General features: G+C 40.2%; 1 protein-coding gene across 50 annotated transcripts in view; it reads right to left on the bottom strand.

The window, feature by feature from the left end:
• Positions 1–24,225, bottom strand: part of LOC120926536 (ABI family member 3 binding protein) — a 454,839-nt gene that overhangs the window by 25,341 nt on the left and 405,273 nt on the right. For all 50 annotated transcript variants that reach the window (XM_040336550.1, XM_040336548.1, XM_040336547.1 and 47 more), the window contains 2 exons: positions 7,898–7,977; positions 5,698–5,727 (listed from right to left, as the gene is read on the bottom strand). In XM_040336550.1, coding sequence (XP_040192484.1) covers positions 5,698–5,727; positions 7,898–7,977 — 110 coding nt within the window. The remainder of the gene's footprint in view (positions 1–5,697; positions 5,728–7,897; positions 7,978–24,225) is intronic.

Genomic DNA, 24,225 nt, shown 5'->3' on the forward strand with positions numbered 1-24,225 from the left:
ATATGGACAGGCTAGGATAGTATATAGACACGCTAGGGTAATATATGATCAGGCTAGGGTAGTATATAGACAGGCTAGGGTAGTAAATGGACAAAGTAGGGTAGTATATAGACAGGCTAGGGTAGTATATGGACAGGGTAGGGTAGTATATAGACAGGCTAGGGTAGTATATGTACAGGCTCTCATTATGAGTGCAGTCCCCCTAATCCACATGACAGCGGGGTCCCCCATTATAAGTCCACTGTGCCTGCTCAGGACACACAGGGGCCCCCCATTATATGAAGTACAGTGCTTCCCCCCCCCACACACACACATACAGGGTCCTCTACCCCCCATGTTCCATCACTGCACACATGTTGTATTGCTATACCCCTTCTGCACACATGTTCACCATTGATGATAAACAGGGTTCAGTGTACAACTGTGACAAGAGGGGCCACTGGCTCCTACCACTCCTGCTCCAGCAGACATTTCATTCTACAAGCTGCACAATATACTTCCCGGACAGCCTAGACTTCAGGAGGAGGCAGGTGCAGAGCTGAATGACAGGGCAGCAGATCAATAACTGGCTTCCAGCTGCATTTGGGTAACACAGCAGCCAAATCTCCTGCTGGGAGGCATGACTATGCAGATAGCAGTGTAGGAGAGGATTCTGCATTCCTGTTCTCACTGACACGAGGGGCATGAGTAAAACAAGTCACAGATGCTGCATATGTGTTGGTGGTGCTGCTGCTGAATCAAAACTGACCCCTGCCTTGAGTTCTCTCACTGGTTCAGGAAGAAAGTCCTTCTCCACCATTGGCTCTCTCTCCACTCAGGACCAGCCCACTTACTATCATGGGGCTCCCTACTGAATGGTCAGTCCACCCCTGGTCCCCGCGCAAACACACACACGACCCCCCTCCTCCTTTACTTGAGGATAGGACAGTGACAGCAGAGAGTGGAGAGACCGGTGGGATCCCTTTCCCTGGCTCCACACCCCGATCCCCGCAAGCAAACTAAAGCTTCCATGCTGCGCCCTCTCTTCTATGGGGCGCAGGGTGGAAGTTTTAGTTTGCTTGCTGGAGGGACAGACAGGTATTTTAAAAATTCTAACCGCCAGCCAGTTGCTGGGGATCCGGATTTTTCCACGCCCCTACCATGGCGCCCTAGGCAGCCACCTGACCTGCCTATTGCCAGCGCCGGTGTCCTGACGAGAAATGCCCCCTGTCGAATAATGCCCGCCCGGTACTGCACATGCGCAGCGCTTCCGCAGTACGGAGCCGCCGAAAGCCTCAGAACATTGGAATTTACGATCAGCTGTAGACGGTGCCTGCGCACAATAGCCGTCATTGTGCCACACGCTCCTGATGCTCGTGCAAGTCTGCAAGGGGCGGATTTCTTCATAATGGGCGCGTGTGAGGGGCGGATACCTACATAAAGGAACGTATTTTGTAATGATGGGCAGTGCAGACTTGCACGAGCATCAGGAGCGTGTGGCACAATGTCGGCTATTGTGCGCAGGCACCATCTACAGCTGATCGTACATTCCGATGTTCTGCGGCTCCGTACTGCGCAAGCGATACGCATACGCAGTACCGGGCGGGCAATATACTCCTGCACATAGGCAAAAAGAGTTGTTTCATGCTAGATTACTGCACAGATCTGAAAGAAATACACAAAGGACATCAAGATTCAAATAAATATTTCGAAAATATTTGTTTATCCCAGAATTTTTTCAAGATTCCTATGGCATCTTCTGTATGATAAATTCTGTATGCAGACAGATTAACAATTTCTCTATTCTCACTGCAATTAAAGGCATTGATTGCACGCTTGGATTTATAAATGCATTGGAAACTGTTTTACACATTGGTGTTCTATTGGTTCTAACAAAAGACTTACTAACAGCACCATAGAAACTGAAGATCTGTAAGAAATCTTTTTTTTTATATAAATTTGATTTATATGCATATGTACTTAAGATACATGTCTATACCTTTTTATACCTGCAGTGTGTAAATACTCTGTAAAATATAAAAGATAATGGGGGTTATTTACTAAAGGCAAATCCACTTTTCACTACAAGTGCACTCGGAAGTGCAGTCGCTGTAGATCCGAGGGGGACGGGCAAGGAAAATAAAAAACAGCATTTTTGCTTTGCATTGATTGAATGATAAAATCAGCAGAATTTCCCCTCATTTAAGAGCTTCCCCTCAGATCTACAGCGATCTACAGCGACTGCACTTACAAGTGTACTTGGAGCGCACTTGTAGTGCAAAGTGGATTTGCCTTTAGTAAATAAACCAGTGTGTGTAAACCAGTTCACTTTTGTTACTCTTAATTTTGGCATCTAAAATCTGGGACTGATGTATAGGGGTCAATAAAAAAAATTAGAACATAAGTCATGTTGAATATTACAAGCAGCCCTGTGTGTAACAAAACATTTTAACATCTAGAGATGGTAAGCAATGTCCTCCCCTCTTAATCCAACCATATTTGCTCTCTAAAAATAGAAACTTCTGGAGTCTTTAAGTCTGGGCTTGTTTGCCCAAACAAAGTAAGCGGCCCCTTATTTAGAGTTTACTTCTGCGTATCACTTGATTACTTCTGCTTGGAAACCCCATCATTTGATGATGTGTGTACCCCACGTAATATTGTTGAATGTCAGGTATTCATCATAGTAATAGAACACCTCTGGAAACTGGATACACCCTGTAGGAGGTTAAACTCAATCCATTTAATTCATGAAATATGCAGGCATGTGCTAATAAAATGGGTGATTTTCTGCACACATGCAATACATCATGGCAGATCACAGAGCACATCTTCCACTGATCTAGAGTTTCAGGAAGCAAACTGATGTCATTCTTGGTATGTGGAATGCACCCCCTTTGTTCTGTCACATCCTTAAATTATATTTACATTTGCTAAACTTTGCTGTTGTGCTTTGAAATATCTTGAGAACATTTAGATATATGTCTTTTGCTGGCCAATATAATGAATACTAAATAAACAGTATGGTTTCTGACATTTTAATGTGTGTTTATTCTTTTCATGTGTTATATTGACGGAGTCTTTGTCTTTGGTATAAATCAGAGCATGGAAAACTGAAATAGTGGAATCATTGTCTTCCTAATGGGACATGGGGATTATGTTGCAGAAAATACCAAGCAAAAAAATCCTTATTCCTATAAAAGACGGTATTGTATCTAATGGAAGACAACGAAAAGCCCCAGTGCAAAAAAATATTTTAACCGCTTCTGGACCAGCCACTGCAGCAGGTTGGCTCCCCTGGGCAAAGCGACATTACCTTACATCACTTCGCCTTTTGGCCACTAGGGGGCGTGCACGCTGCCAGAGCCGATCCGAGTGCATGGCGGGCGCAATGACCACCGGGCACCCCCGATCCTGGTTCTCTCAGTGGAGAGAAGACTGTGATTGTGTGTTCATACTGATTATGAACACCGATCTGTCATCTCTCCTAGTCAGTCCCACCCCCCCCACAGTTAGAACACACACTAGGGAACACAGTTAACTCCTCAAATGCCCCTAGTGTTAACCCCTTCACTGCCAGTGACATTTATACAGTAATCCGTGCATTTTTATAGCACTGATCACTGTATAATTTTCACTGGTTCCAAAAATGTGTCAAAAGTGTCTGATCTGTCTGCCGCAATATCGCAGTCCTGATAAAAATCGCTGATCACCGCCATTACTAGTAAAAAAATAATAATAATAAAAATGCCATAAATCTATCCCCTTCTTTGATGACGCTATAACTTTTGCACAAACTAATCAATATATGCTTATTGTGATTTTTTTTTACCAAAAATATGTAGAAGATAACACATTGGCCTAAACTGAGGAAAAAAATGTGTTTAAAAAAAAATTGTAATTCTCAGTTAAAGTGCCGTTTCGCAAAAAATGGCCTGGTCATTGAGCAGCCAAATCTTCTGAGGCTGAAGTGGTTAAGGTTAGGGCATGGTGTCAAAAAGAGGCGTCCTACATCTCACCTGCCAAAAAAGTAAAAAATGTCCAGGTCTATGGTATTGAATTGTAATTCAAATTTTGCTAACACATGAAATTCTATGTACTGGAAATATTACTTATTCTATTCAGAGACATAGAACATAGGCCAGACAATAGCATATGGTCCAAAGTAAAAAAACAAATCTGTTTACCCAAAATGCAGCCCTTGCATTATGTCCTGATGCTCTGATCCAGTCTACCCTAGCCTTTTGCCCAACTGACTCCTGCAAACAACATTTGCATTTGTCAAGGTAACCTGTAATCCCCATCACTGTTGTCCAATCATTTTAAAATCAGAGAAAATTGTAGAGGATAATGTCCATGGCAACTTCAAGTCAACAGGTAACTGTAAACAGATGAACCTACAGACCATTTAATCTAGCTGAAATTTTTTACAAGTTGCCATTTTGCCATTCTGTATCAAATTTGCCATAGAAAGTGGTATTTTTCTTATTTTACAATATGTGACAATTTTCGAATAAATAGTAATATTATACAGGATTCATATAGCGTTAACAGTTTGCGTAGCACTTTACAACATGAGAGCAGACAATACAGTTATAATACAATTCAAAAAAGAAATAAGCAGAGGACCCTGCTCGTTAGAGCTTACAATCTAAAATGGAGGGTAAAATGATAAAAAAAAGGCAATAACTATGGGGGATGAGCTGATGGAGATAGTGGAAATGTAGTTGTTAGGTGGAAACGTGATACGCTTCTCTGAAAAGAAGGGTTTTCAAGGATCGCCTAAAAGTCGACCGAGTACATGATAGCAGAACAGATTGAGTTAGGGAGTTCCATAGCATAGGAAAAGGCTCAGGAAAAGTCTTGGAGGTGGGCATGAGATGAGATGGCAAGGGAGCTAGCGAGCAGGAGGACTTGAAGAGAAAGAAGAGAATGATTTGGTTGGTATTTTAAGACAGGGTTAGTGATGTAGCTGAGGGCCCGGTTGTGGATGGTTTTTGTAAAAAATTCATAGTATGTATAATTTCATTTGTTGGGTGAGTGGCAGACAATGGAGGTATTGACAAAGGAGCAGCAGACACGGTAAGGTGGATGAGTCTGGTAGCAGCATTCATGATAGAGTGAAGGGGGGATAGCCTATGTAAAGGTAATCCAATAAGGAGGAATTGCAGTAGTCAAGGTGAGAGATGATCAAAGAGAAATATAGAAGTTTTGTGGTGTTACTGGTTATTAAGGGGCGCATAGGTGTGCGCTGCCTACTGAATTAGGGTGTGCACCTTTAATCTCTAACACACATGTTTGTGTGGGTCTATGGCACATTGATCTCCCCGCCAGCACAGTGAAAGAGAAGTGCATATAGTGCAGTAAGAGGGAGATCTTTCCCATCTTCCTGCTTGCACACAGAGCGATGATGCTAATGTGCATGGGGTGATTAGGGTGTGCCCTGGCACACCCTGTGCGCACGCCTATGAAGGGGCATATTTTGGAGATGTTGCAGAGGTTGAGGCAGCAAGCTTTGAACAGTGATTAGATGTAGGGTCTAAAGAGAGTTCAGAGTCCAGGATTAAGCCTAGCACCCTGGCATGGGGGGAAAGGTTGATGGTACCATGATCTTGACCGAGGAGTCAGGGGAAGGGGCACGTGGGGGAAGAAATATTATGAGAAAGTATAGTTTGAAAGTATTTTTGGGTAGACAACACTTATATTAAAAACGTTTCTTACCTGAAACTGGCTCACTCACTCTTGGATCAGCTGTAGAGAAAAAAAAAATTATAAGCTACTGTATACAAAAGATAGGATAGACCTTAGTAATGTCATCATCACTATCTTGCCTTGACTGGGACATGGAGACAAGCATATTTATTAACACCTGATGTAAGGCAATATACCTGTCACTTCCATGAGCCCTGCAATCCAACAAGCAGAGGGACGGAATGAGAACACGTGGCCAATATTCCAGCATGTTTCTCAGCACACAGAGATTATGACCAGATGTGGAGTCAGCTGGAGATGTTGCTCTGGAACACAAATCTTTCTGAGATTCCCATGGTGCCTAATATTTCTAAATTATAGCTTCAGATTTTCAGCTGTCATTAGAAACATAATACCACAAACTCCACACTTTTTTAAAACAAATGCATTTTCTTTTCAAATCAATGTAGATTGATTACTTCTTTGTTAAAATAAATACGATTCACCCCTCCAGTATTGGTTTGCTACCCACATATTTAGAATCAAATGTAAGTCTAAAATAAAATGCATATTACATTTGAAAATGTATTTACACAAACTATGTCTGTGATGGACCGTTGGCTTGGTTGCTCGGATATTATGCAATTAATTGTACATGATTTGTTTGTACAGTATGTGAAGAGTCTCTAGTTTAAATGAAAACAGACGTATTCCATAAACAGTACAGAGAGTGTGATATCCCATAGAAACAAGCTGGATTTTATTAAATCTAGCTAGCCTAATACAAAATGCACTCTGGTTGCTATGAGGACTACATAATTATGTGTGGATTGATTTCCACTAACCAGAATTTGGCTACATTTGGGATGATTTGCAGTGAGGAAATATTTAACATCAGCCTCTCTCAACCTTAATTTTTGGCTCTTATGGAACCCCTGATAACAGTTACTATGACATATCTAGTGCTAAGGATACATTGGTGTAAACATATCAATAAATAAAACAAAAAGGATGATGTACTTAAAGTATTTGGTACTCAGAACTATTCTATATAACAACATTATAAAAGTGATGAAATTAAACAATTATAGTTTTCAAAAATGTAGAGCATTCCCCCATATTGGTGGTTTGCGAAAAGGATTGTTTATAATTGGTGATGAGTAGGTTAATTTGATTTGAAATGTTTTTAATTGGTTAGGAAAGATGGGATGATTTTGCATTTATACAGGAATTAATTAAAGTGTTACTAAATCCACAACAGTAAAATCTGTCTGTATGTGCAGTAAAGCATGCTCGTTATACACACTGTGGAACCTAAGGGGTTAATCCTCCACATTGTGTAAAAAGGCTGTTTGATCCTGTCTTCTCTGATCTTCCCCTTTTACTGTCCCCAATCCATCTGCTTAAGTGCAAAGCCCTAGGAGGCAATCGGCACATGCTCAGTTTGGTGTATATTGCTAGAGTTTTTTTTTTTGGGGGGGGGGGGTGCGCATGTTTTCAGCACAGGGCTAATCAGCACTGTCCAGATAGATGGTCAGGGGTGACGCAAGCCTCATAGGTCAGTCAGAGGAGAATCTAAACTCCTCCTACAAGCTTTAACCAGTGCTCAGCCGGACACTGATAAAAATCACAAGCCAAGCCTGCTACTGTATATACTGCTGATGAGAAAATGTATTTAGCAGTTTATATTTACTAAAAAAATTGCATTTCCATGTTCTGTGTACTGTGGGAGACCAGATATAGTGAATGCAGGGTCCTAGGTTTAGTAACACATTAAAGCTTTTTTGTAGAGTATTGTTAGAATGGTTCAACTTCTTTTAATAGGCTATTTCAAGGGGTGGTAGGTACATATAACTGGCTTTCATTGGCACTCTTTGTCTAGAGCTCTAGAAAATACAGGTAAAGGCACAGGTAATGTCACTAACCTACAACTCTTGTCTGGATGTTACAGGATACACAACCAGGCAAAAGAAGACATGTGACAGCCCTATTCTTGACGCATTGAAATTGAATTTCCAGATTTAGCTGACACTGCAGTCATGTGCTACCCAGACACTAAATACTTTAGACAAATCATTTAAGTAAGAGTGCCATATAATACTATTCATAATAGTGGTATCTACAAAAAAAGCAAAAAAAATGTTTTGCATAATACGAGAAGGTCTAATATGTGCATGAAAATGTGAGTGCATAATATGTATATTTGACCATAGAAGATATTTTATGTTACCTGATTCTGTGCTAAATTCCACTGTTACACTGGCTGGACCCTCACCGAGAGGATTTGTTGGTACCACTTTGAAATCATATCTGTCAAAATATGTAAAATAAAATAAGATAACAGACATTCCTTGGATTTCCGTCATATGGATTTCATCTCTGCTAAGACATTACATCTCTGCTAAGGGTTGGCCAAGGGTCTTTGAAGCTCAAAGGTATGAGTTGATCTAGCCCTTTTCTGGTGGATTCCATGTCTAAGGTGTAGGCAGATCCTTTTAGGTGGACCACTAACATTTGTTGGAATGGTCCGAACACCTGTTTTATTTGCCATTGTTCCCAGCTGCTCACATTTCTCTCTATTTGCCACAACTTGTTAATGATTTGGATAGAGCTTGGAGAGGGTTAAAACCACTGCCAGGTTTTTATTACTGTGTCCCGCTGGAAAGAATCATCTTATTTATTTGTCTTGTTAAAACATGGTCAGTGAAACAGAAAGCGATGGGAAATCCAAAATTTTACAGTTCTATGGGGGAAATGAAATAGGGAAAAAATCTTTCAACAGGAACACCCGTTCCCTTGACATCTGCCCAAGAGGGGATTTCCCCATAATTTTGAAGAGAATTCCTCTCACTTTCTGTTGTGTGTGTCTCAAGCTTTGATCATTTTTATGTTATGAAAAACGAAAAAAGATTTTGCTTTTGCATAAATTACTCACTGCCACAAGTATGCTTGCAGAGCTGACCACACTTCTATATATATATATATATATATATATATATATATATATATATATATATATATATATATATATATCTATCTATCTATCTATCTATCTATCTATCTATCTATCTATCTATATAAATATATAAAATATAATATATATTTTATACTGTACATAAAAAATATAACAATACTAAAGCCCTGTACACATGATCGGAATTTCGGATGAAAAAAGTCTGATAGACTTTTTCCATAGGAAATTCCGACCGTGTGTATGCCCCATTGGAGAAATTCCATCGGAAATTCCGATGAATTCCATCGGAGTTTCAATATAAAACATGTTCTATTTTACTCCGATGGAATTCCGTCGGAATTCCGATGTGCTTTTGGCCGGGCAAAAGCCTGATTGTGTGTACGCGGCATAAGTGTACTGTTCTTAACTGCCAGTAACATAACAATAGAGGCAGGAGGTTTCTCAATAAAATCTGTAATGATTAGTATTGTTGACTAAAGTAAAACAGTTACAACATTTTATGAAACACTGTAGCAAGAAAGTTTGCTCATAACTCATTAATCCCTACCCCAGTGGAGCTTACAGTTCAGTCTGTGTACCAAAGACATACAATTTTAGATAAACATTGGGCAGCTTTTCCAGTAAATAATTAAGCAAACATTTCACTGTAATCAACAGCATGTATTTCAATTATCTTACAGTAAACTTGGCTAAGTAGTGTTGTAACTGCATACTCAACGACTGCTTCTGCTGTAGACAATAATGGAATTTTTTTTTTTTAAAGTATATGTAAACCCTAACAATGGATTTCTCAAAATTGCTCCTGGTCTGTTAAAGCTGAACTCCAGGCACAAAACTTTCATTGAAATATATTTTTCAATAGCCACAGAGGATATACTCCATCTAGTGTGTACCACCTGCCTTTCTTTGTCCAGTCTGCAAACTCAGACTTTACAAGACCAGGCTTCTTGCACAAGAAGAGTGAGCTTTATTACAAGAAAACTTTGCACAACGTTTCATGCTGGATTACTGCATTCTTACAATAGATAACAAAAACAAATGTAAGGTGTGTAGCCATCTTTACAATCGAGTTAGACATAATGATCACTGTTTTATACAACTTTATCTACTTTTTATGAATACATTGAATCTTGCATGAGCTCACACACATTTTGATTTTTTTACACTTCTAAAAGTAGATAATTTACAATCAGATTGCAACATAAGTGTTCAGCATACTGGTAACTCTGTAATATTAACAAAGGAGCCCCTGAATACTAGGAACCATATGTAGGTTCTTCTGCAAAGTGTTGCTGGTTCTGGCTAAACTTCCTATGCATATACCAACATTTTGAAGAGAAATTTCTATTAAGAAAGGATTTATCACTATTCCATCAGAGATATATAGTATGCTTCAATCATAAGACTGCTGTTTTGGCTATCTAAAACACACAGATGGTGGAAGAGTGGAGAAAACAAGTTAAAATTCTAACATCTCCAGAGAAACTTTAGTTTTTTTATCTTATTCCCTCAGTAGTCACACTCAGAGAGGGATGCTCTGCCTGGTGCCATCTCCAGAGTCTCTGTGTCCTGTCGAAGCCAGAGCTAAATTCCAGAGATGGACTTAGCCAATGTTGTACTTTTCTTGTACAGGTATGCTGGGGAAGCTACAAGCCTTTAGGTTGGGATCAGAAATGTTATGGAATGTTTGCACTATATGTTGGATGATTGATTGTCATTGTCACTATGTTAATTTATTAATCGAGTAAAATGTTTAAAAACGCTTTGCCTGGTCGGAAGTTACTAAAGATGTGCAATGTAAGTAACCGGCACATATAGTCTACAGCTTAGGTCACTAAAGTACATTGGGGTATGAAGACAACAGTACAAGGAGCTAATATAGTGTGAAGATATACTGGTTACCAAGGGTAACAAAGGTTTTACATGCGGCCTGTCATTAAGCGTGTACATGTGGCAGGTGTGATAGCCTCTTGCAGCGAGGCAGATGTTGCCTACACTCTTTGGCCCGTGGAAACAGGAGCAGGTCTGCACCTCCAGGGCCCTTATCCTGTACACAGGTACAGAAGAGAAAGAGTTAAGAGAAGTGAAACGTATGGAGTCCACGCTAGGTGCACGGAAGGACCCCATACCGTTACTGAGAGTGAGGTAACAGTGATACGCTGGACAGGTGGAGAGGACATTGGCTCTGCATGCCCCTATTAAATGCACAAATAAATGTGGTAATGCTTAATACAACAACAGAGCTTACTAGAGTTCATTCATGTTAGTCATCTGTCCGGGTCCTGAGCGTGGCTCAAGTTATGGTACCCCATGTGTATGGCAGTGACCCTGTACCCATGTGTATGGAAGTGGCCAGCATAGCCCAGAAGAACCCACTGCAGAGTAGGCATCTCGTGTGACCCTTCTTTGGTGCCCGACAAGGAGGAAAGCATGGAGAGAATGTCACCTGCCTGCCCCCCTACATGCTCCTGGCTTAAATTATTGTAGCAGCCTATATAATACACCCAAGACCTAGACGCTCAATACATATTAGGCAAAAGAGCAATTGCACTACAGGTCTGACCTACCTCTAAATACCAGGAATCTTAATAAGGTATTACATAGACATATTACTAAAATATATTTGTTTCTTCTTCATGGAGGACAGCTTGAGCTGATGCGATAGGTGAAACCAGGAATGGACGGAAACATACGAGCTCGGCACTCGTGGAGCACTATCTGTATTTTTTAACCAAAATTGTGTGTATCTACATTTTATTCTAATAAATTGGCTTGTTTTAAACGGGATTACGCTATTGGGATTTCTCTTCCACTTTACAATACTGAGCCTGTTAGCGAAGAAGGACAAACTATGATCCATCTCTGAAACCATCAAAGAGGGACCCTCTGCGGATTGCTGCATTTGATTAATTCATGCTGTAACCTTACAGCAGTAAGGTGAGGGGCTGGTACACATTTAGGTGTCACTACAGTGGATTGGCCTGACAGTTGCTTTCATGGTGGAGGGATTTACCACTCATCTTAACTGCATTTGATTGTCACAGTATTATCTGGGATTGGCTTTCATGTCATAGATACTCTTATACAGAGTTTACACTTGGACCTTTTACTTACATTTGGACTTTTTACTAACGCTTATTATAGTTACTCATTTTAAGATTGCACAGCAGTTTATTTCACTGTTTATCAATACAGGCGGTCCCTGTGTTACAAACAGGACAGGGACTGTAGGTTTGTTCTTAAGTTGAATCTGTTTGTAATTTGGAACAGGTACATTTTTTAAGTGTAGCTCCAGCCAAAAAATACATTTTTAAGCTTTTTGGAAAACATAGAGAAGGGTTATCACCCCTGTAACATTTGTTTTGCTGTCTGTGCCCCTGTTTAGAAGATTTCACCTCACTTTCTGTCCCAATGAGAATTGGATTTAGGAAATTTGGGGTTATTAGGGAAACAAGGATTGGTGATAAAGCTTCAATGGAGACACCTTTTTCCCATATTAACTCTTACAGAAGAGGATTTCCCTTCCTAGGGGTAGATTTCCTCTCACTTCCTGTTGTCTCCCTCCATTTGTAAGTAGGAGTCGTTTGTAAGTAGGGGGCCGCCTGTTTGTGGTTATTTTCAAGTTACCATTACTTGTTATTGTTGAATACTGTTTCACTTTGCACTTTAGCACCCAGCAAGATTGTACTGATACACATTGGATGTTCTAACCTTACACCAGCACTTTATTATAGTCAGGTCTTTTTTTCCACCAAGTTCCCCCTCAAAAAAAGCCCTGATTATAGTAATTTTAGTAGGTTCACAGAGCAACATCACCATTTTACAATTTTTTTCACTTTATCTGTTAAGGATCAGCTTACCAGGTGTTTGCTGCAGTGTACCCTTAATCTTTATCTGACAGGGCGGGAGTAATACATTTATTACAAGAAGTTTTCGTTGTTCGTTTTTGTTTTTGTTTGTGTCCAAATTGAAATGATTTCCCCTAACTTCCTGTTTCGTGAAATCCTGCATGCAAAGAGTAACAGGGTGGTTCTAGGACAGGTTGTGAGAGGAAATTTCTCCATGCAGGGACATAGACAGCATTAAAGCCCTTCCAGAAGTTCTAATTCTATCACAATGCTCTCCAAAACAAAAATTGGGTTTTAACTAAATGCACGTAACTATGTGATATCATAGGACATAAAAATAAATATTTTTTAAATATATGGTCATTTGCTGTTCTAGGAAACTAGAAGACCTGGGCATGAACTGTTATTTTTAAGTTGTTGTCAGCCTGGTAGATTCTGGACAATCATTTTGTGTTCCTTTAATAAGGGTCAGTAAAAATAGACACTATAAACAATAATTATCTCTGTAAAAAACAAAGAAACTAGGACATCGCTCAAAAAGTAAAACAAATAACATCATTCCAAATCGTGAAATACCAATACATAAAAGCGTATCATGTCTTATATGTGACATAACACATAACGTGCAACATGACTACACAGTGGTTGAAGGAGAAAAAGGTGAATGTCCTTGCATGGCTTAGTCAGAGCCCAGACCTAAACCCCACTGAAAATCTGTGGAATGACTTGATGACTGCGGTCCACAAACGGTCACCATCGACTAGAAGTCTAGATGTGCAAAGTTAGTGGAGACATATCCCAACAGACTAAAGGCTGTAATTAAACATGTACATTGTACCAAGGTGCCACGAACATCACCATGCTCAAATAGAGGAAGTTACACTATTATGATTTTATTGTATTTTAAACACAGTGTTGTATAATAATATAGATTCATCTGTCCCATGTGTTTGTATATAGCGGGTGGTTGTTATGTGTTTACCATGCAAGAATATCTTTCCCACAAAGAACCAAGTTCTGAACACACCATATGTACTCAAATTTGGTGGTGAAATAGTCAGTGTTCTGATTATGTGTTTTTTTTTTTTTAATACAAAGATTCAGCTTGCCAAAATCCACGATCAGAATTTGATTTCCAAAGATGAAAACTGACTAGTACTTGTTCCATCTGCGCTGAGAATTACTGTAAAATTCAGCTGCATATTGCTCAATCCCTTTCAGCTAATTAATCTGTTTGTGAACATAGCTGGTCGTGATGCTATATATCAGCACAAACTCTGATCTTTCTTCTGCAATGGTTATAATTATTGTAATCTTTCATTGGCAGAAATGTAGTCTTCACACACTGGAACTTTGTATAGAACTGGAATATGACATCTTCAAATTTAGCTTTGAAGTGAAGTAAACAAAATAAACAGTGCACATGCAAGTTGCATTGACTGAATAATAAGACATTTCTATCATGTAAAAAACATTTTTAAATGCCTACCAAACAAGACCTCTGTGTAACTGAGCTAGAGAAGGGTAGGAGATATAGGGTCATGAATTGAAAATCTATTAAAGTCAAAACTGAATAAGGCCTCATGTACACTGCAGCTGCTAAACTCACATTTAGGAGCAGTTGGGCATTTTTTTCAGCAGCCCCTTAACTCTCCTCAATGTTTTCTTATGTAAACATGTACACTCAGTCGTTTAGAGTAGTTGAGGTTACAGAATTTTTTTTTGAAAGCAGATAAATTGTGTTCAGGACTGTAGTTTACCGGCATTTTCAAACGCCAAATGCTTGTAAATGCTTGTAAGCACGTGTAAACGTTAAGATACAGCGTTAAGCCCCTCAATCGTTTTTTTTACTTTTGCTCTGAGGATCTTGAAGGGGAACCCCATGCCAAAATAAAAAAAAAATGGCATGGGGTCCCCCCAAGATCCACACCTGGCCCATTGAGTCTGGTATAGATCTTGAAAGGGAACTTGTGATGTCACAAGGGGCGGGGGTCTCGTGGTGACGTCACTGGATGGCCATGGCCCATGGCTATTTAAGAACCGGAAGAGAGCATAGCTGGCACAACGAGGAAGAAGACCGGAGTAAGAAGACTGGATGGAGAAGATAAATAAAGGACTTGTCACAACCGTCTCTTGCTTTTTATTTACACTACACTGCTTTTTTTTTGGGTGAATGGGTAGGGATACAATGTATCCCATAATCATTCACATAGGGGGGGCTGGGATCTGGGGGTAAATGTTGAGGGCAAGTGGCCTATTATGGTCCGGGGGGGGGGGGGATACACTCGCTCATCTCTCCTCTTTCCTGACCTGCCGGGCTGAATGCTTAGTTAAGGGTCTGCTATGAATTTTGGGGGGGGACCCCACACCGTTGTTTTTTCCATTTTGGCGTGGGGTTCCCTTTCAAGATCAATACCAGAGAGGGGGCGTGGCTTGCCAGCGATGGAGATGGTCGCTTGAGCGCAGAGCTCCGTCAGAGAACCGGGGATAGAAGCGACAATATATAATTTCAAGCTACTATTGAATTCGGTAATTATCGCTATAACACCCGCGGATCTTGTGTGATGTTACCGAGGAAGAAGAAAGACAAAATGCCGCATAAAAAGCTGAATGATCTATTGGAGATGCCAGCTGCAATGGGAACATCAATAAATGAAGGAGCCGGTAACGAATCCTTACAACAGGCATCATATTCAGATTTGCCCGACGAAAATTGCGTCTTATGGAGTGATGACCAACCTCCCGTTACCGCTGAAAATTCCCCCTCACGTAGCCCTTCATCACAGAGCCCCGCTAAGTCTAAAAGGAGGGTTGATGACGCAGCAAAGGCTCTGAATCCAGGTATGTCACTTGTACAGCACAGCATGACTAACTCCTGTGACGCATCACTAATTAACAACTACCCTACAATGGGAAAACCTGTATTAGACACTACGATGAAAAATATGCTGATTTCTCTACAGACATCACTTATGTCTAATTTTTCTCTAATGATGAACTCATTTTCAAGTGAATTGAATGGTCTCGGTGACAGAGTGGTCATGATTGAAAACAAAATGGATGACCAGTCAGAAAATGTCTCTAACCTTGTAGACGCATATAGAGACCTGTCAGATGATAATCTGAAAATAAAAGCTAAGCTCGCGGACCTTGAAGACCGTTCGAGGAGGAACAATATTAAATTAAGGGGAGTCCCTGAATCTGTGCCCCCTGATGCCTTATTGAAATACGCAGATGATTTAATTGAGGCTTTACTACCAAATACGTCACAGATTGAAAGAATGATCGACAGGATCCATCGTATTCCCAAACCTAAAAACCTGGCGGCTTCTATCCCCAGAGATGTCCTAATGAAGATTCACTTTTATCCCACGAAGGAAAGACTATTGGCAAAAGCTAGAATCCTGTCGGTGCTCCCTAGTCCCTTCAATGACGTTCATTTATATGCAGATCTATCGCAATATACCTTGAACTTGAGGAGACAGCTAAAGACTACAACTAAAGCCCTAAGTGAAAACAGAATTCCTTATAAATGGAAACACCCAGCTACGTTGCTTATTACTAACAACGGTACTACCACTGCTATTTTCAACCCCGTTGATGGGCTTAGATTGCTTCATTCATGGGGTATAGTCCCGATTGCCCTTCCTGAGAGCAGAAGAAATGCAACAGGACCAAACTTCAACAGCCAACAACATGAAGATTACCGTATGAAGAGAGGAAAATGAACTACTATTACAATATGCTTTTATTTATTTTTCATCATCTTTCTTTTTTATCTATCACTATAGAAATGTTCCACTATCTATTCATCCCCCTAGTATCTGACGTTTTACTCTAGTTATTTTTATTTATTTACCTGTTGAACATTGCCCCTACTTTTGGTCGGATACATATTTCACCCGACTTTTGTTGCATTTAGCTCCTAGAGATACATTTATTTTTTATCTAAAGCAACAAAGTATTTAGTTTTCTACTAATAATAACAAGAGCTTATTTATAGCTTGTTATCATTTTAGCTATTCAAAATACTTAGTGTTATTTTCTTTTGTTTTGAATTCGAGAATTTTAACTTGGTTCCGCTACATTTTATTTTTTCTGTTTGTTTTGATTTTATTGATCTTATTTTTGTTTTTGTTTATTTTAGTTTCTAATTGCGACTGTCAAAGAACGTTTGGTTGATTCCTTGTTCCCTGACAGTGCATACTTCTGGACACTCTACGTTTTCATATCATATTCAGCTACCTGACGGTGTTACGGATTTGTGAGTATCATACAAGAAACATATACACACAGCCTAACCATGTCCATCAACATCCTCTCTATTAACGCCAATGGTCTCAATCACCCAGCCAAAAGATCCTCAATGTGGAAAACTGCGCTATCCTCGAAATGCGATATTCTTTGCTTACAAGAAACGCATTTTGCTAGTGATAATGCTCCACAATGTCACCATAAATCTTACCCTCATATGTTCAAAGCGGATTATACTCGTAAACAAAGGGGTGTATTAATTGCCATTCGTGATACTGTAAATTTCACACTTTTAGACAAATTTGCTGACCCTGAAGGCAGATATATTATTTTGATATGCTCATTGGATAGTGTTTTATATACGCTGGTAAATATATATGCGCCCAACTTTAGACAAATGAAATTTCATAAAGACGCAATGAACAAAATTAGAAGCATGCAAAAAGGTCATCTTTTAATTTGCGGGGATTTCAATCTGGTACCTGATGTGGTCATGGATTCCTCATCCAGTGCCAAAAGATTTACTTCCCCTCTCTCTACCTTTCTGTCAGATAATGGGCTATATGATATTTGGAGATGCTATCATGCATCGGAAAGGGACTACACGTTCCATTCGTCACGCCACAATACATATTCCCGTATTGATTTATTCGTTTCTGACAAGTGGTTGTTACAGAATGTACTAGACTCTAGCATTCATACTGCAACATGGTCAGATCATGCCCCCATTAGCATCAGGTTGAAAAATGCGAACTCCAACAACAAGTCCTATCTATGGCGTATTAATAATTTTTTATTACAACAACCTAAAAATATAACATTTATTTCTCAAAAACTGATCGAATTCTTTTCAGACAATAAAGGATCAGTGACTGATCCAAACATAGTGTGGAACGCCCATAAGGCCTTTACTCGTGGACTTTATATACAGCTTGGTTCTAAAGCAAAGAAACTAAGAAGTTCTATGATAGAGAACTTAACTAATGAATTGAGTGACATTGATTCCAAAAATAAACTCAATCCCTCCTCTACTCTTAAAACTCAAATCTATAAACTTAGACATAGGTTAAGATCTATTCTCATGGAATCCTATGATATCACAATTAAAAAATTAAAAGCACGTTCATACGTTGCAAACAATAAAGCAGGTAAACTCATGGCCAACCGTATTAAAGGGCATAGACAGAAAACTAGAATAGCCCACTTAATTGACCCTACTACACAAGACAAAATAATCAATCCCCAACTCATTGCAGACTCATTCAGTTCTTATTACAGCGGATTATATAATCTCTCAAATGACACTGCTACTCACCAACCTTCCTCCACTGAGATACAGAACTTCCTATCACACATTAGTTTGCCCAGTTTGACAAATGACCAACTTATAAAGTTAAATAGTCCCTTCAATAACTCTGAGATCCTTCTAGCTATTGACTCTCTACCCAAAGCCAAAACTCCCGGTCCAGATGGATACTCTAATGAATATTTTAAAATATTTAAACAATTGCTTGTACCCCACATGCAAGAATTATTTAACCACTCAGCTTCTCATTCATCGTTCCCTGAGGAAATGCTATCTGCAATCGTAGTAACTCTGCCTAAGCCAGGCAAAGACCCAACTTCACCTCAGAACTTTCGCCCCATTTCTCTGCTAAATACCGATTTAAAAATCTACGCTAAAATAATAGCAAATAGACTCATCGACTTACTCCCTACTCTTATAAATATGGATCAAACAGGTTTCACCAAGGGTCGTCAGACATCTGACGCGACTAGAAGATTGATAGACATTATCCACCACATGAATATAACCGGAACGCCTTCTCTGCTCCTGTCACTGGACGCAGAGAAGGCGTTTGACAGAGTCAATTGGTCGTATCTAACACTTACTTTACGGAAATTCGGCTTTGATGGCTTCATTCTTAAAGCAATTCTAGCCCTTTACTCCAACCCTACAGCACGAGTTTTTAACTCTAACATGCTATCCAAGCCTTTCCGTATCACCAATGGTACTAGGCAGGGATGTCCATTATCCCCCCTGGTATTTAACCTGATGATTGAACCTTTGGCAGAACATATTAGATCAAATTCAGTAGTGTCGGGTATTACTATTAACGGTCGTACCCACAAGATTAGCCTATTTGCGGACGATATAATATTAATGCTGACATCCCCATTTTCTTCACTTACGGAAGTTCGGAAAATTCTGTCCTGGTTTAGTGAAGTCTCATACTATAGAGTCAATGATAACAAATCCTATGCCATGGATATAGGTATTGATGCTGTTACGAACAATCTGCTCCAGCACCAGTTCCCTTATTCTTGGGCAGAAGACAGCATTCCGTATCTTGGCGTACACCTGTCCAGGAACACTAGAACTTTATTCAAACATAATTATATTCCCCTAAAAAAAAGATTACAATCTGACTTGTCAAATTTAGGTAAACACGAGTTTTCCTGGTGGGGCAGAATGTCCGCTTTCAAAATGATGCATTTACCTCAAGTACTTTACTTGTTTAGATGTTTACCGATACCTGTCCCTATTCACTTCTTTAAATCCTTACAATCTATCCTCTCCACATTCATATGGAAAGGAAAAAAGTCAAGATGTGCCCACTATAAATTAATCAAACATAAAATGTGGGGGGGAGTGGGATACATTGATTTCCGTGATTACTTCCACTCCTCTGGATCCAAAATTCTCCGACTACTTCTTGGGGTCAGATTGAGTCCTCCTATTGCAGTTATGGCCCTGTCAATCTTTGGCTGTTTGGCGCACATATGGGGATAAAAATCCCCACACAATTTCCTCCCACAATGAAGGTATCCATAACAACCTGGCTTACAGTTTTAAAATCGACTGACATTAATATCTCTAATCGTGTAGTTCACACACCACTAAAAGTATTGAATATAGTTTTGAAACAGGTTCCACTAGATCTTTGGGAGAATCACGGTATTGTATACATCCGTGACCTATATGATAAGGGTACGATTAAAACCTTCCAATCCATACAATCTGAATTTGATCTGCCATTATCCTACCTTAATCATTTTTCTATCATAACAAAATGTTTGCAAAAAATGACCGTAGAGAATATTCTAATCCAACCTCAAATGTGGTCTTATCTATCCTCGCCTGAACCAAAGAAAAAAGGTATCACCATTTTTTATAATTTGCTCCAAAACAAACAAATATTTTTTAAAACACCCTCACATTTACAGTGGGAAAAAGATCTAAATCAATCTTATACAGATGACCAATGGCGTTCCGCATGCAAGTTTAATCAATCAACTTCCAAGTGTACTTCACTATGGGAACTAGCAATTAAAATCACTTTACGATGGTACTACACACCTGATGTAGTATCAAAGTTTGGTGGCGCACATTCAGACAAGTGTTGGAGGTTATGCGGATCCAAGGGTGATTTACTACATACTCTGTGGGGATGCCCCTTGCTTACGAAATATTGGACTGAAGTCTTTACAATTATCTCTGCTATATCGGGCACTCAGATCACCCCTAACCCTGCTTTAGCCTTACTCTCATTGGGTATTGAGAATTTTGTATTTAACCTCAGAAACTCCATTATCCATCTTCTTATGGCAGCCAGGCTTTCAATTACCAGGAAGTGGAAGAATCCACTTCCACCCTGTATCTTGGAAGTTATAGACTTAACAAATTTGCACTACACATACGAGAGAATGATGGCTATACCTTTGCTTACTCTACCTACACACAATATTTACTGGGCCCCTTGGAAATCCTGGTATGAAAATAACATATAAACATTGGCGCTTGGCCAATTCTGACTATTGATATTACCTGTACCTTGATACAGAAGGCTTAAAGTCCTAGTTATACTTTTTAGCTACGTTAATTTCTAAAGTAGAATATTGTTCTCTTATTAAATATCTATCCTTCTTCATATTGCATGACTTTAAATACCTACTATGCCAGACTAAATGTTGTAATATCTTATTCATATTTCTTAAATTCTACATATCTCATCAATATGTTCGAATTTTGTAATTGTTTTATTATAATCAAATAAAAATTTATTGAATTAAAAAAAAGATCAATACCAGACTCAAATGGCCTAGTATGGATCTTGGGGGGGCCCCATGCGTGGCGTAGGGTTCCCCCTTAAAATCCATACCAGACCGAAGGACCTTGATTTGAGACTTCTTTTCAAATAAATGGGCTGAAAGTTGGATCAGTTAGGGAGCCATTGATTTTGAATAGAGGCAGAGAAAAAGCTAAACACGTATTAAGGCCAATGCAAAAAGCTACTAAGAACGTGTTTTTACAGCCACTTTTTCCTGGCCTTGGTAGTGGCCTTGCAGCTAATTTTTTCACTAAAATCTGCTTAAAGAGGAACTGCAGTCTGCTCACATAATCTGTAATAAAAACATCCTAGCCATTCTGAAGCTTCCCTTTAACCACTTTGCATATTATTTTATATATACTGTGATTCTGTACTTGCCAAATATGCTGCAGAAATCTCCCTCCACTGAGTCTGTCTGCAACCATTTTAACTGTGGGCAGCTGAAGCTTCCTGGTTGCAGCTCTGAAGCTCTCATTGGTCCTCTTATGACTCATCCCCTCCTTTCCTAGCAAACTCTCACTAGAGTGGGAGAGAGAGAGCTGTGCATGATGTCATAAGCCTAGGCTTTTTGTCAGACAAGAATCAGGAAGTGAGCTGTATAAGGTTTTTACTGGCAGAAAAAAATATTTTACTATCCAAAGTTAAAACAATACGGGCAGAAGATTTAATAGATGGAAAGATGAACAAATGACTGAAGTTCCTGCTGTAACCACTTATTACCCAGGCCAATTCTGACACTTCTCTCCTACATGTAAAAATCATATTTTTTAAGCTAGAAAATTACTCAGAACCCCCAAACATTATATATGTTTTTTAGCAGATACTCTGGGGAATAAAATGGTGGTTGTTGCAATTTTTCAAATGCTTTGTTTTAGGGGTGTCTGGTGTTTTGTTTCTCACTCTAAATGCCTCTGCAAGTTAGCCTTTAAGTGCTTAGAGGTAAGGACATTTAAATCCAGAAAAAAAAACACTACCAGGGCGCTCAGGAGCAGCAACATTTTGGCAGAAAAAACGCTTGACGCATGTAATGTTGTTTAGTGCTGGAGCATAAATAAATTTCACTGACCAGAATAAATGATTACTACAGTCGCTTGATGTGCCTAAAAATGCTATATATATATTTTTTTTTGGCCAAAATGCTGCTGCCAGGAGGAAATACATTTAGGAGAGAAACGTCAAGTGTGCATGAGGCCTAATCCTTATAGTACTTTTTGGACAGGCTATACATTCCTACTTATTTTTGCAGGAAAAGTGGATTAGTAGAACAATGGACAAATGGGCACAAAGTTTTTGTGACAATAGCCAGGATTATATTTGCTTTTAGTCATCGGTATAACTTGTACTGAGTCAGAATCAACTGTGCTACACGACAGTCTTTTATTTTTTGTAGGGATAGTTTCTTCATTGTCAAATCATGCAATCTTAAAAATTACATTTCTTGTTCATACATCATGGGACACAGAGTCAGGCTAAAATTCATTACCTTCTGGGTTGTACTCCATAATCAAGTGAATAGACGCTGGTAGACCAAGGTCTTTAGACAGGAAGTGATCCCCTATACAACCCCTCCCATACAGGAAGTTACTTCAGTTTTTTTACCAGTGTCTACAAGGTGGGTGGCATGTTTGTTTGAGCTCGCAGAGCTCCAGGTCTCTATTCCCACAAACGGTTCAAAAAATGAATCAAGGGATTGACCGATCAGATCCATTTGACACAGGCTTTTATGATAATGATATGATAAGTGGTAAAATAAATGGTACCTGAGCCTTGCAAAGAAGACTCAGATCCTGCAAGGTTTTGCCTGTAAGCTGCCTCCGGGTGCTAGACCCTGCAAAGTGGAATCCTGGACACTATAGCAGGGTGCTGTACAGGTCCAAGGGAGTAGACCCTAAACATGAAAACATTCAATTATTAGTCAACATTATTAATATAGGGGGCCTCAAGTGTGGCCCCTGACATCATCAAAGGGCTACACAAAATAGAGTGACCAAATAGAGAGACGGCAGAAATGCAGCAGGAGATGCTAAAAGAATATGGGCATCACCAAAGACTGCAGACTACAGGAGATGGTCAGAAACTGCACACATGCTACAAGAGATGGTCAGAGACTGTAGACATGCTACACAAGATGGTCAGAGACTGGTAACATGTTATAGTAGTTGTTGGAAACTGCTTTAGACTACAGTCATAGACTGGTTACATGATAGTTGCTATTACAAATCCAAATTGCTTCCAGATTTGTGTTCACTACAGACCCCCTACAAATTACTTAGCATGTGTCATTATAAGAGGTCAAAAAGAAAAAAGCCATTCACAGCATAAAAGAAATGCAAAAATAAAAAATAAGAACGTATATAAGAAATATTTAACCATTTAAATATGAGAATACTTTTCCTTCAATAGCAAAGATTAACACAGACTATTGTCTGCAGGGGCATTGAGAGCCCCACACTAAGTGAAAAGGGACCTGTAGTGGTGCCCAAGCTGCTGGTTGGGTGCCAGGGATCTAGGCCATTCAAATAAGCATTGCTGTAAGAACATAGAGGGCCATGGCCCATGCCCGGGTCCAGGGCCGGCGCTACCACTAGGCAGATTAAGCAGCCGCTTGGAGCGCACGGCCGCCTAGGGCGCTCAGCCGCTGTTTATTCTACTCCCACACGCACTGTGCAGAGCTTTCCACTATCTAGCAGGCAGCTCTGACATGTGTCAAACAGAGCCGCCGACGACGACCCCCCCCCCCCGCGCACGGGGCTCTCTCCACTCTGATGTGTCCATCAGCTATGCAGTTCCCCCAGCAGAGCGTTCTCCGCTCTGGTGTGTCCAGATATTCCCCCTCTCTGCTTTGAGATCATGATGTCACATGATCTCCACACTTCTCCAGAGTCCCGCCCCTCCTGTGTCCTCTGTCCAATCCACCATGTCTGCCCGGAGCAGCTACAGAGACTTCTCCTGCGTCCCGTCCCTCCTGTGCACTCGTCTGTGAAGAGGAGGTGGGCGGGAAGATCCAAAACAAGCAGACACACAAAACACTGCTGAATGAAGTACCAGTGAGACTGACTATTCCCAAGTGAGTGAGCTCTTTCATTTACCAGACTCTGCTCCCTTCTATCTCTGACAGCCCCCTCTCTCTCCCTGCCAGCCCCCCTCTCCCTGCCAGCCCCCCTCTCCCTGACAGCCCCCCCTCTCCCTGCCAACCCCCCCTCTCTCCCTGACAGCCCCCCTCTCTCTCCCTGCCAGCCCCCCCTCTCCCTGACAGCCCCCCCTCTCCCTGACAGCCCCCCCTCTCCCTGCCAACCCCCCCCTCTCCCTGCCAACCCCCCTCTCTCCCTGCCAACCCCCCCTCTCTCCCTGCCAACCCCCCCTCTCCCTG

Source organism: Rana temporaria, chromosome 2 (assembly GCF_905171775.1).
Source record: "Rana temporaria chromosome 2, aRanTem1.1, whole genome shotgun sequence".
NCBI classification, from domain to species: Eukaryota; Metazoa; Chordata; class Amphibia; order Anura; family Ranidae; genus Rana; species Rana temporaria.